This window comes from Schistocerca piceifrons, chromosome 4, assembly GCF_021461385.2.
Source record: "Schistocerca piceifrons isolate TAMUIC-IGC-003096 chromosome 4, iqSchPice1.1, whole genome shotgun sequence".
Taxonomy (NCBI): domain Eukaryota; kingdom Metazoa; phylum Arthropoda; class Insecta; order Orthoptera; family Acrididae; genus Schistocerca; species Schistocerca piceifrons.
Window position 1 is genome coordinate 33,981,273 of NC_060141.1, and position 15,312 is coordinate 33,996,584.

The window sequence follows — 15,312 nt, forward strand, 5'->3', positions numbered from 1 at the left end:
TATGGCACTTTGTAAGACAACATTTTATAATGTACCATATGATCTTGTTGCACAAAACTGTATCTGATTACACCCCCCCCCCCCCTTTCTCTCCCACTCACCCGGTCCCTACACAAAAAGAAAGAAAACAGTATTATACACAGTGCCTCTGGCACAGCCTGGTTCCTTCACTTCCACTTGGTTGTCTGATTTTAGTATATACCTACAGTTTCCATAATGAACGCATATTAAGATTTGTAAAATTCATGTATTTTAAATGACGCTATTAATATGCCTCAACCTGCTGTCTCCCACTTGTTTAAAACACTCTCTGTTATAATGTACAGTTCTATTTTGGCTCAATGTATCTTATGCACATTACACAGATCTGCCAGGTTATAATTTCATTTTACAGTATTATTAAGTGAACAATTCGATAAGTGTATATTTACATGCATGATAACTCATTTGAGTCATGAGCCCTACATGCTTGAGTTAGACTGTTTAATAAGTGAGTGGCAATCTTGTTTTGAGTATTACTTAGGCAGGGTCACCAAGTCCATAAAAACTAATTTCTTAATCAGAATGGCACATTGTGTTATAAGACCATCCTACATCAATACATTTTCAAGCACTGTTGGTATCCTGGAAGGTTAGGGCTGGAAGACCTTTAGGGCACATGCAACAGCAGTTTACATGTTGTCAGTTATCTGAAGATGGTATCATTCCAAGTCAGCCTTTCAAGCACTTCCCCATATCCAGAGTCTGAGCTATCAGACAAACACTCATTCCATGGCCTGTGTCCAGATGCTCAAGCACACAAATCAAATTGTTTTCACCTACAGACTTTGAAGGATGTCTAGAGTGAGTTTTGTTGCTGATATCCAGGCCTCCTAAAAACACCTTATGCTTTTGAAACACTTACTGTTTTGACAAACTTTCAGCTTCAGGTGTCTGCTCGATCACTGGAAATATTTTGCCACTGAACTTTCCAAATTTCAAGCAGCATTTAATTGCGTATCATTGTTCAAATGTACACTGCATCACAGCTGGAACCAGACCCCCAAATAGAGGTTTAGGTAGGGACATGTTCCAGTTCTCCAGCAGCTCAGAGGAAACTGGGGTTGGTAATACTGGGAAACTAACAACTCCCACTAACTAACAACTCCCACCAACTAACACACGTGGGCAGACTGTGCTCTGACAAATATGAACATCAAAACAGAACTGGTGAAGTTGCATTCCGAACAAATATTGCACATTACCCTTAAATGGCCTTTATGCTTGTAGTTATTTTATGAAATGATATTTTGTGGATCTGAGAGCAATGCCATACATGTATATACTTGGGACACAATGTATATTTTATATGCTTGTTGTATCATAATAAGTTGCCATCTAATGTGAATTGGAGGAGGCTTGGGGTAGTACTACCAGACAGTTTTAGTCTCCTTCATAAAATCTAAGGCTATTACATTGTAATATGTTGCCTGTTTGAGAAATTCTGCTCTCAGAGACCCTAAGCTGCATTTGCAATACAGAATGACCCACATTACTCTCATCAAATCTTTATAATTTAAAAACATATCTGCCATTTTCACTCTGGAATGTTGTGAACTGTGTGTAGACAGTAAAAGGAGGCATACAATGTGCTATCTCAGTTGCAGACTTAGTAACTTTTAATTTGAGAAAACAAAATGTAATCAGGCACAATAATAGAATTAGCCAGATTGACCATAACTTGAAACTGGAAAGGTACTCAGTTCTAGGAGTCAAATGTGCATTCAAGACATTCACTTCTTTTGAAATTACTTCTGGTTCCATATAATACTGAAATGAGCAATGAACTGTCTACCTACCTTGCCAATGAAAACTGTATTACTGGTTGTATATTCCATGCAGCATATTGCATAGTACAGCTAGATGCTCATTAAAATTTATTATATTCAAGCGTATTCCTTTTCTTAACAGCTCTAATTTGCTGCTTATTTCAATCAGGTCTTAGTTCAGTGAGGTTCAAAGGCAGTTCTGACTGCACCACTACCAAATAAAAAAATGTCCCATTTTACAGCTAATGTGGCCACTGTGAGGTAATACTTCTAGGAAGCATTATTAACACATAAATGCTAAATGAAATTGTGTTTTAGCTGTAACCCAAATAGTGCCATGTGACTTTCTGAGACCCATATGGTGTGACTGGCAGGAATAGCCCCAATTAAGATACAGGACCTTGTTGACCTTTGAAAATCCTCTTCTATATCATTTAAATTATAAACTGTGAAAGAATATAAAACTAGTATTTAATGACATCTACAGACAAGCAAAACTCAAAATAACAAATAACGAGGTGAAACTAGACATTACACACTGAATACACACATGCTTCCACACACTTTAGACTGCCACCTGTAAGAGATGCATACATGTTTCTAACCCCCCCCCCCCTCCCTCCCTCCCTCTCCTTCTTCCTCCCCCCCCCCATCTCTCTCTCTCTCTCTCTCTCTCTCTCTCTCTCTCTCTCTCTCTCTCTCTCTCTCTCTCTCAGCATTGCTTTTGGCACATGCAGATACAGGGTACAGTGTCTGCATCTCCTCATCACTGCACACTAGGATGACTGGCAGTATTCTGACTCTTGAACGGCAAACCTTGGCATCAGCTGGTTACCAACTGACAGCAATCTGACCCACACTGTAGCTGTTTTGGCTGCTTCCTGAGTCTGCCACAAGAACATTCTTCCAGTTCATCAGCTAGTTCAGCAGTTCACATGCTCAGATACTGCTTAAACTATTCAAGGGCACTACACTGAACAAAGTGGCAATTGCATTTCAGTGTAACTGGAGTGACAATCTCAAGAATATTATAAGGTCTTTTCTTAAGCAGTTTAAATTTCTTACCACCAGATTACTCAGACAAACTATGCCACTAACATAATATTTAGACATAACAGCTCTGGTCTTCTTGGACAGCTTACTGGAACAACAACTGGAGGGGTGACTGGTGGTTACAACCCTGTATATTCTTTCCTATATCATTTAATTTGGTTGTTACATTCCGGGTGTGATCACTAGTGCTGCCTCTTGCAAGTGCTGCAATGTCAAACAGAGAGGTCATTAATTTTCTGCAAATAATTTCAAAAGGGCTGAATCAGTTGGTATGAAATTTTGTGTTGTCAGCACTTGAATGTATGGAATACATGTGATTGATATATCACGCTTCTTTCAAATGTAGTGACTTATCACCACTTTAATAGAGGAGAACACTCAGTTGTCCATTCCCCTCAGGATAGCCCAGTGTTACCCTTAGCTTGTCAATTTTCTGCTGCTTGCGTACTTATTCCAGAAGTTTAAATGTGAAACTGGAACCCTGGGCGGTAATCAAATCACAGAAGATGGTGAACTAAATTTCAGAACCCATTCCTTAATGAATATATATGCAGTGGTCTTAGCACCATGGTCAGGAATCCATATCATTAACTGATATCTGTCAAAGAGATCTCCAAGAGTCAAAATAAAATAATTCCTATCTCTTGTTTTTGGTACAGGACCTTCAGTACCAAGTCCCACTCATTCAAAAGATCCACATGTTCCTGGTAGTTGTTCTTGAGATGCATTCATTTTGCACATATTACAATACTTCCAGGAATCATACTTCAGAAACGTAACCACTAACATGTGCTTTATGGTGAAGTTATCATGGAAATGGAAGAGGACGTAGCTGAAGATGAAATGGGAGATATGATACTGCATGAAGAGTTTGACAGAGCACTGAAAGACCTAAGTCGAAACAAGGCCCAGGGAGTAGACAACATTCCATTAGAACTACTGACAGCCTTGGGAGAGCCAGTCCTGACAAAACTCTACCATCTGGTGAGCAAGATGTATGAGACAGGCGAAATTCCCTCAGACTTCAAGAAGAATATAATAAAGTCCAATCCCAAAGAAAGCAGGTGTTGACAGATGTGAAAACTATCTATTACCGAACTATCAGTTTAATAAGTCACAGCTGCGAAATACTGACACGAATTCTTTACAGACGAATGGAAAAACTGGTAGGAGCCGACTTCGGGAAAGATCAGTTTGGATTCTGCAGAAATATTGGAACATGTGAGGCAATACTGACTTATCTTAAAAACAGATTAAGGAGAGGCAAACCTACATTTCTAGCATTTGTAGACTTAGAGAAAGCTTTTGACAAGGTTGACTGGAATACTCTCTTTCAAATTCTGAAGGTGGCAGGGGTAAAATACAGGGGGCAAAATGCTATTTACAATTTGTACAGAAACCAGATGGCAGTTATAAGAGTCGAGGGGCGTGAAAGTCAGGTGATGCTGAGGGAATTAGATTAGGAAATGAGACACTTAAAGTAGTAAAGGAGTTTTGCTATTTGGGGAGCAAAATAACTGATGATGATAGAAGTATAGAGGATATAAAATGTAGACTGGCAATGGCAAGGAAAGCGTTTCTGAAGAAGAGAAATTTGTTAACATCAAGTATAGATTTAGGTGTCAGGAAGTCGTTTCTGAAAGTATTTGTATGGAGTGTAGCCATGTATGGAAGTGAAACATGGACGATAAATAGTTTAGACAAGAAGAGAACAGAAGCTTTCGAAATGTGGTGCTACAGAAGAATGCTGAAGATTAGAGGGGTAGATCACATTACTAATGAGGAGGTATTGAATAGAATTGGGGAGAAGAGGAGTTTGTGGCACAACCTGACTAGAAGAAGGAATCGGTTGGTAGGACATGCTCTGAGGCATCAAGGGATCACCAATTTGGTACTGGAGGGCAGCGTGGAGGGTAAAAATCGTAGAGGGAGACCAAGAGATGAATACACTAAGCAGATTCAGAAGGATGTAGGCTGCAGTAGATACTGGGAGATGAAGAAGCTTGCACAGGATAGAGTAGCATGGAGAGCTGCATCAAACCAGTCTCAGGACTGAAGACCACAACAACAACAACAACAACAACATCAGATATTTGCTATTTACAAATTTGTTGGTTTTTTTTCCATTGTACTCTTGTAACAAACTGTTATGACATCTCCTCAGGACTTTTTTTCTTGATCTTTCCTTTCTCAGTGCTTTTGCAGAGTATTCCATGAACAGTTCTCAATTTAGAATGTGATGCTGCAAGTTGGTGTTCTCAAAATTCATCACTTTCTTCTTTTTGTCCACTGTGAAGCATACTCAGACTTTTCTACTTAATCTATCTGCATTTCTATCTCATTTTCTGGCCCAATGAATTACCTAGAACTAATATTCATGTAAATGCAAAGCCTTTCAAGGTAATTAGCTGTTTGAGTCATTCAAGTTCTACAAGCATTTTAGAGCAGCATGATCCTTGATGACCACGAATTCTTGTTGGACAAGAAAACATCAGTTCTAATGTATGCTGTAAACTAGTGCACATAAATCATTCCCTGTTACTGAGTAATGGAATTTGGCTTGATTCAGTAGACAAGGAGTGACTGACTTAGTTTCCTTCACAGCCCTAGTAATGCCTTAGCAACTTTCTCTTTTTGCTATATAGATTTGAGCATGGTTAGCTACTAGGAAATCTAAGCCTAACATACCTTAACAATATCTCATCACACCTTATCATTTTCATTCTGCCCACATTTGCATCATAGCCTACCACAAAGCCAATCACAACTTCCTCATAATTGTACTCTTTGTTCCCATTCAACACCTTGATTATTCAATTTTTTATGTAACCAAATATATTCGTTGAACAGATGGTACCATATCAAAGAAATATGAGCCCGTGTCAGTTAGGAAACGAACATTTCCTCCACAGTTGTTTGCCTTAATAATCAGACATTCAGAACAATTATCAGTGGCAAACTCTTAGTAATTATTGTGTCTTTGGGGTGGACATTGTGGTGGTCCTTCTGTAAAATCTGTCATTTAATGAATTCTTTCCAAGATGTTCCATTCTTGGATCTGTACTCCTTTTTCTTGTAATCTTGTGCAATGTGCTCTTCCACTCCACAGGTGAAAGACCAAATTGTTCACTAATAGAATCTGTCCATCATTGTCTGCTCTTATGATAGCTAATTCTCTTTCAGGCTTCAGAAATGCATTACTCTGCACTGCAATTAATCCAAGGTCTCCTCAGTTTTACTAAACAAAACTTTCATCTGTACTACTTTATCAGATGTCTCATACCATACTAATCTAACTAAATAGCTGACACCCCCCATGCAGCCTGTCCAAAATTGCATCTACTATTCTTTGACCAGCTCTGAACAACTACCCTATTGTATATGTCATTCTCACCAAAATCAGATGAGTCAAACTGGAATTATTTTTCCTAATGCCATATGAAAAATGCTAAATGAAATCTGTATCCAACATTCACATGTTGTGGCATTGTTCCTGGTAAAACCTTATGAGAGTTTTTCTCTTGTACCACTGTGCAAGTTACTTCTCAAAATTCTTCACATGAAGTTCCTTGAATGCACATGATATAAATTAGAAAACCTAGTGCTTCATCTAGGATTCATAATTTTGCCACAGTTATTTCTCCAAGTCACTCCAGGTTCCTAAAGTTGCCACATTTCTAATTTGTTACTTAACTTCTGTCACATCTACTGGTCCTTCATTTGCTTACACTGATGGCTGTTACTAGCTTGACCCATGTCTTGCTTACCTACTCTATATACCACTGCACCTGTCTTTCACTGTTGAATTTCTGAACATAACTGTTGTATTGCAGACTATAAATCAACTCACTGTAATGTGTATCATCATTGCAACTGGAGAACAAGGTACTCAGATAGTGAGAATTTGCCATCATTGTCATTTACATGCTTATAAAACAAATCCAGAATCTATAACAGCCCTACCTATAATACTGACCATTTTGTTATGTTGCTGAGAGGAATGTGCTGACAGCAGAATGTTGTCTGTATTAGTTATGCGTTCAGATATCAAATACTATAGCATTCATCAAACCGGAAGGCAGCTCAATTTTGAACTGTTCTATCCATCCCACTCTACTTACCACCAGCTGCCAATGAGATTCTATCTTCCTTTAGATGCTGTAGTGAACCTTTCTGATATCAAGAGGGTACATATATTTGTCAATGTAGTTTGGGAACATCGTTAACATCTTCTTTGACATTTTCATTTATATGTGTGTTTACCTGTATTCATTTATTCTGGTATTACAGTGACATTTGTTGAATATCAACAGCAATTTTATTCCTTTGTTCTGACTACATCATAACCTTACGATGTGTATTTTAGTTGATAAGAGGAAATATTCACACTTTGTTTCCTTTTTTATTGGCACTATGATTAATATTCATCTCAAGACAAATGCCTTCCATGCTGCTGATTTTGTAACAATTGAGAGAGACATCTAGTGACCTAACAGCCACCAGGTTAAATCATCCTTTCCAAGAAATGCCATGAGATGGAATTACTATCATATAAATTAATGTTTCAAATGTATGAGCACATTTATCTTTGTTTAAGAATAAAGAAGTCAAAACATGAGATTAACATACAGTATATGTCATGTATTATTTTTTTAAGGCAAGAGTTACCACCATCATCAACAATGAAAATTAATTTGTGTAAAGCAGGAAGCTTAATTTTTACTCACTTAGTATCTTGTGCTGGTTCTGATAAGGTAATGTGTCATGTACTGCTGGTAGTCATTTTATGAAAGACTTATGCATGAACATAGGTACTTTAAAGACACTGAACCAAACAGTAGTTATCATATTTGTATCATTTTTGTGTGATCTATTGCAATTATGTTCAAATGTAAATGTGGTCGATGAACCAAGCTTTAATTTAAATGTTAGATGCACAAACCTGTTCTGAAAGACAGTTAATAAATGATCAGAACTGTACATGCCTCAACTGTACATGCCTCAACTGTACATGCCTCAAGTCGATCATTGTCTAACGTGTACCCATAATCAATCTTTTCAGTCATCATATTATTTCATGCTGATTTTTACCATAAAATAACAGTTGGCACAAATGGCTGTCATTTTAAGCATTAAGGCAATTTCAGTTACCATTAATAGAAGAGTTACATAAGAAACAGTAAAGATAAAATCAAACAATGGAAAATCCAGGATGGAATATCAACAATACAGGAAAAGGCAATTGCTACTTACCAAAAAGATAACACGCTAAGTTGCAGACAGGCACAAATTTAGGAAACTGACACCTAAGGTTTCAGCCTCAGCATGTTATCTTTATGGTAAGTAGCAATCATGTTTTTCTACATTGTTGATAAACAATATAGATAGATATTCAAGGCTGAATAACATTTTAAATAAAAATTCTGATATTTAAAGCTGAGTATTTTACTCTATTTGCCAAAAACTATCTTTTGATATGTAATTTATGTCAGTATTCCATCCTGGATTTTCCATTGTTTAATTTATTACAACATTACATTTCCTCAATTTCACAAATGTTAAGTCATGTGAGGACTTAAATTATCTTTTACTACGCACACTGAGGACAAATATAACAATAATTACATTCCTAAAAAGAAAGATGATGAAACTTACCAAACAAAAGCGCTGGCAGGTCGACAGACACACAAACAAACACAAACATACACACAAAATTCTAGCTTTCGCAACCAATGGTTGCCTCGTCAGGAAAGAGGGAAGGAGAAGGAAAGACAAAAGGATATGGGTTTTGTCTTTCCTTCTCCTTCCCTCTTTCCTGACGAGGCAACCATTGGTTGCGAAAGCTAGAATTTTGTGTGTATGTTTGTGTTTGTTTGTGTGTCTGTCGACCTGCCAGCGCTTTTGTTTGGTAAGTTTCATCATCTTTCTTTTTAGATATATTTTTCCCACGTGGAATGTTTCCCTCTATTATATTCAATAATTACATTCCCATTAACAAATAGTGAACCTCCTTCCTATTTATTTATTTTCATCTAATATTTCTTTTATCAATACAATATATATCATTGACACTGCTGCAAATGCTGACTACTGCAAGTATATGCATTTTCAAGAGCAATCAGCACTACCTTATACGATGAGCACAAGTCCCTGTGGCGAGTACAGAGATTATTCGAAATTCTACAGATTCCAATTCAAAACAATATGACAACTTCTTTGTGGAAGTAAGAAAGAGCAGGACGCTTCACTTCTAAAAATTGTGCATTTCTGTAAATATGATGTGTTCTTGGTCTCAACCATACCTTGTATGTTGGGTGACTAACAGTACATAATTTGCTTTGCTCGGCAGCATGTGAAAATAGATTCAATTTTATTTTGCTTTATTTACATATTATCAAGTTCTTCTACTTAAAACCATCTGTGAAGAACAATACAACTGTGTATTTTATTTTCTTTCTGTGCGAGTTCATGTGAAGTCAAAGCTTGTGGAATTCAATTTCACTGTAAACATTTAAGTCAAGCAGCCAAGATCTCTTCAAAAAGAACTCAGATGGGCAGATTGTATACCATGGGGTTGCTGAATGACTGTAAACACATTTTATTACTAATATTTACTCATGCACGGTTACATTAACAGCCCATGCTTGTCTACTAACTTTCGTGCAGACTTCTTAAACTCTGTTTGGTTCTCACAGAGTTTGTCTTAATTAGCAGCCAAAGCCCACCCTCATGGTGACTGCTCACAGTAGAGATGTAAAAGACCATCACGTATAGTGAACATGTACTATTTAGGTGGAAAAGTTGGCTTCTAAAAGGGTTGGTCTGGTTCTTTCATAGTTTTTGTTCCTAATTTAAAAGATGGAAAATTGCTCTGTATCCCACAGTGCGCTCAAAATAATAGTAATATTAATGTTACAGAGGATTTCCTTTGCTTTACCCATCTGATGTTGCAGGATGCTAAAATGTATTTTCCTATCCAGTATAATGTACTTAAGACAGATAGTGCCGATTCCGTTCCCACATATGGCAAAAGCCGGCAACAAAATGGTACTGCAGTTTCAACACCTCCCTTCACCAATACTTAGGAGCAGATAGCTAGATCCTGGCTGGTCATTTCTATTATTCAAGTTAAATATTCTACCACTGTCTGTTCAATATGTCCTGGATAGATCTGGAAGTTATGTTTCTTAACTGTTTTCCCAATAACACATCTGTCTGATCATATAAATATGGCTTTGATTAATAGATTTCAACTTTCACAATTGACATTCACTTCCGTGTAAACACACACTGTATCTGTGTTTCAAGAGGGTTTGCATGTTGCCACTTGCCTTTTGAAATGTCAGTTAATGGGAGAAAGCGATTCTTATGGAGCGAAGGAAAAGAGGAAGTAATGGATCGATTAGAAAGTTATTCATTTCCTTTACTTAACTGCAAATAAGAGACTTTTACCTTTATTAGGTCAAAAGAAACAGAAATACTGGTGTACTTCCTTAGTAACATTGTAGATGTAAATGCATAATTAGCAAAAGCACAAAATCAATGACTGATGACAAAACTTTTGCTAATCACCTGTAAGGAAACACAAATGTGTGTCTCTTCATTTGGAAACTCTCCAATCATTACACACCTGCAAAATGTTAAACTCCAATAATTTTCCATCAGTGATCACTTCAAATTTTTCCCCAATACGCATGATCTAGCTGGATGTAATAAAAGTTTCCATTTGCAGTAATTGGCAAGGATAACATTTGTACACTTGTCTTCCTCCTCCTCCACTGTAAAAGTTCACTGCCATATTTTAGAAAAATGTACTCTCTCTTTACTAAAAACTGTACAAAGATATTGGTATTTGATAAACACTGAAGCAACTATCGTAATGAAAAGTCAGAAGTTAATTTCCAGATAGCCTTTCCGTAAATCCACATACACCGATATTTTAGAATGATATCCTTTAACTTAACCCCAATCCAAGGTATCTTACAGAGGAGTGTGCACTGACATACTGCGATTTCCATGGAATCTCTTGAGGACTCTTAAACACGAATTTAATATTCACTGGAGATATGTTACATGATTATGTTAAATTAAGAGACTTCAGTAAATCCATTAGATATGTTGCATGAAAAGAATATTAATCTGTTCAACTCCTAAACTCCTACAAATATTGCAATTGATTAAGAATATATCCACATTTGTGTGAAAATGGAATGAGTGTATTACGGTTTACTGACTGTTGAGGCTGTGTGAGTTGGATGCAAGTAGGTATTGTAATCTAAAGTCCTTGGTGGAATATAAATACAGAAAGGAGTAAAGTTAACAACTCAATTATCCAGTGAGTTACTATCTTCAGTCTTTCCATTGTTTGTAGATGTAAAGGAGAAGTGCTGAAAGCCTAGCAGTCATATGCACCACAAAAAAAGTTTATTCAAAGTTTGTAGTGGGACTACATCAGTATAAAGTGATGTATTACATGCTTGTCCATGTGTTATGGCTGGTACCAAAAGTATTAAGCATGATAAGAAAGTGAACAGCAAAAGAAACGAAAGAGCAAATATGGGGCATTTGTAGCACCTAACATGTGAAAATGACAGCAAAAGTCAGTTTTGAATAGTTGATTTTTGTCTTCTGTAAGTCATGTCTCATATAAAAGTGGTAAATGTCTTGCAGGTTTTATATTTCAGTGACATAACTCATCACAATCAGTTGCTACTGAGACTGTACAAAGGTACTCAGGTTTAAATAGCAAGTAAATCATGACAGTTGCAAAATTATTGGTCAAGCAGTATTTCACACAAACGGAAGCCTTGCATATGTGATGGCCATTGTTGCAAATGTAATAACTATGAAGGTCTTATTTTTGTACCAATTTGCTGTCTCACATATTACAACATTAACACTTTTTTTAAACATGTAACCGTTTTTGACATAGTTCCCTATCCATAAAGATGGTACAAAGGTGTACGACAGTAGGGAAAGAAGAGGGAACATCAATTACAAAAACTGCAAAATTAATTTTAAGAAATATTCATACACGAAGTGTGCACTGAGCATGCAATATGACAAAACCTATTGCAGAGCAACAAAGATTACAGCAATGTGCACAGTAAATGAAGATCTATCTACAGCTACCTCACAATATCACTGTGGACCATTTCTTAAATGTGGCAGAACAGCAGCAGTCTAGGATTGGTAGCCAACTGTTTTCTGGTTTATCTGGCACTATGACCTATGTAAGAGTTACGTGAAAGACAGAAGTGAAACAAAAAACAAACTTTGTTGAAATGAGAATCTTTATGTGAAGTTTACAAATCAAGAAGCAAGTGATTTTTACAATTCTTACAGAAAAACTGTTTCTGGGATTGTGATACAGAGTGTAGCTAGACTGGCCCCTACCTATGGCACAGAAAGGTGCAAAACTGACTGGACAGTATAACAAGAAAGAAATGCAGTTTCAGAATTAACCAGGATAGGTACAGGAGAGTTCTTTTATCCCCCATGTTCTGTGTCATCAAAGTAGAACCATAAGGAAATGACTGCTACCAAACATATGTCTACACTAAGGCAGCTTATGTGGCAACAGTGCATTTGGTTCAAACTGCTGCTGCCGACACAGTTTGCTCATATTTAACTGTGGATTTCCTGCCATTCCTGTGGCAATATAGGATCTCCAAATGTGGCACTTGGGCACTAAAGCAGATATAATATTTGACCTAACATTTCCTACTTCTGACAAACACATGACAATGGAGAAAGCAAGCAAAAAAGGTGTGGGGAATATGTAACTTACTTGCTCCTCCAGTCAGTACTTTTGCTGTCCTCAAGTTTCAGTTAGTACAATTTGTTATGTAAGTAAAAAAGAATCCAAGACCAAGTCTTTTGCGGCTGATTAATAATACTATGCAAGTCATTAAGCATTTCACATATAGATAGTTATACTCTGTTAATCTAAGTTGAATCCTTGTCTATACAAACACATGCTCTTCAGTTGGTCATTGGACTTCAATGACATAATGAGTCTGCTTCACTCAAAGCAGAGAAATGCAAAGCAAAATTATAATATGTATGCAATTTCTGGAAAGGGATGTTTCCTCAACTCGTAATTATAACCATTTTTCTCTTATTTCTAATCAATAATTTATGCACTATTATATAATTTATGAGAAGCAAATAAAATCTGTTATGTAGTGCAATATTTTCCATCAACATTATTTCATTTAATTAACATTTTCAATATTGCTTCATTTTTTAAATCTACTCACAAAATTACAAAATTTTCTAAATATCTGTGTAAAAAAAAACTGGAGACAGGTAGTTTTATTGGGGGACAGGGTGGGGGAGGGGGGGAGTGGAAGGGGGGGGAGGGGGAAGCTTTGGCCATTCTGCTTGGGGCACAGGATCACCTCAGTACAGTTTGCCGGTTACTAATATTTTAGAAGACTAATATCCTCCTCCAGAACACAGACGGCATAGATTATAGATTCAATACCTTCTTTTTAAAGCTAAGAAACATGATATTAACATGTACCATGCTTCCAAAGTTACATTGGAATATCTTCGGTTCTTAAAACTTGCACTGCACAAGTAGCTGCAAAAAATTAAATTTACAAACTGAGGTAGTACTGTCACTATATGTTACCCCATATATTAGTTTTTTTTTTTTTTTTTTTTAATTTGTATTGCTTAGCAATTATTATTATTCACTCTGAGGTTAGATGACATTGCATACATCTTTAGCTACACTCACTAAAACCTTTATTCTTCAGCTGTAATTATTATACCAGGTATCAATTGCCAACAAGATCTTCACACTGCAATAGGAGATGTAAAATAAAGAATGGAAACAGTATTTCTGCTCTTTGTGCCACAAATTAATCATTCTATTGAATGAAATATTCAGAAATTTAGATATTTATGTAGTTATCTTTTACTAGCTCCACCTACAGTAAGATAAAATGTAAGTTTAATTAATACACTCAAAGACAAAGTGCCAAGAAGTACCATTTACGCAAACTCAGAAGAAGAGTAAATGAAACCAAAACATGCATAACAAAACTTACTTTTTGATCCTAATTTCAAGAGCCACACCAGAACTGCTTTCTTTTGGAACATGTTCAAGTCTTATAACAGTAGAAAGAAACTTCACTTTCACACGGCTCAGTACTGTGAGAGATAAAGGAAAATTCATGTTACAAGGTGAGATACAGATATGCACAACAGATTTAGAGAAAGAATATACCAACAGAATTCATTTATATAAATCTATAAATTTACATAAAAGATTAGCCCCTAAACTGTTTCAGTTCAGGAAATATTTGAATTCCCCAGTATTCTAGTCTGTGAGTATAAACTGTGTGGAAGATATGGATTTCGGATAACTGTAAAATTTTGTCAGTAAATCATGTAAAACAACATTGGTCAGGAAGTTACAAATAGTGCACCTTCTTGATGCATCCTCCCTTTTCTTTGTGGCTACAACATATGTTGGAAAATTTCTTTTAATAAGACAGAAAGGACTAAAAGGACCATCATTTTTTGACTCATCCTCATTTTCAAGATCTATCTTGCACACCTGGTTGGTACCTTAGAACCAATCTGGTATGAGTGTGTATGTTTTATGTGTGTACGACGGTTATTGTAAGAGTCATGGTAACAAATTAAAAAATTCTGAATGATGCAAATGGAAGTTTATTCATAAGTAAACGTTACATGTAAGGATACCGGATGAACACACACACCACCATAAAGATATACCACTAGAAAAAAGATGTAAAAAAGGTTGACATTGCAAACATGGTTTACTGGCAACTGCAACAGTACACAATAATACATCACAAAATATGCCCATTCCATGGCATCGGCGGTCTCCCTGGATTTGAAAAGGAGACCATAGTGAGTGCTGAGCAGCCATTCCAGATGGATGTTACCCGACTTGATTAACACTCTTACGAAAAGATTGCAGTTCACAGTGGAAGGAATGTACAACAATGCCACTAGGAGCTTGTGGAAGTGGCACGAAACACTGCTCTATTGTATCGAATGATTGCTTGGTGGGTAGATGCATTCAGGCATGTCAGAGCTGCAACGGCCAACATGCACCGATCCGGGCAGCCCGTCGGTGTGCATACAAATTGTGCTCATACCCAGATCACCCAATGCTTGAAGAATGACAGGAGATGGATGTTGGAGGAATTACACCACCACACTGATATTGAGACGACAACAATCTACAGGATTTTATGTTGTGCTTCATGCACTAAGTGACATGGAAAAGTAGACACATTATGAAACTTGTCATGTTTATCTAGCACATTATGAGGAGGAGGGAGACAGTATGCTTGTGAGAATCGTCACTATAGATGAATTCTGAGCCAGGGCCTATGAACCAGAAATGAAATGCCAGTCCACAGAACGGTGTCATCCAAGTTCACCACACAGGCATAAATTTCAT

General features: G+C 36.7%; 1 protein-coding gene across 1 annotated transcript in view; it reads right to left on the reverse strand.

The window, feature by feature from the left end:
- LOC124794644 (autophagy-related protein 2 homolog A) overlaps window positions 1–15,312 on the reverse strand; it is a 496,478-nt gene that overhangs the window by 420,042 nt on the left and 61,124 nt on the right. The window contains exon 4 of the mRNA XM_047258162.1: window positions 13,922–14,024. Coding sequence (XP_047114118.1) covers window positions 13,922–14,024 — 103 coding nt within the window. The remainder of the gene's footprint in view (window positions 1–13,921; window positions 14,025–15,312) is intronic.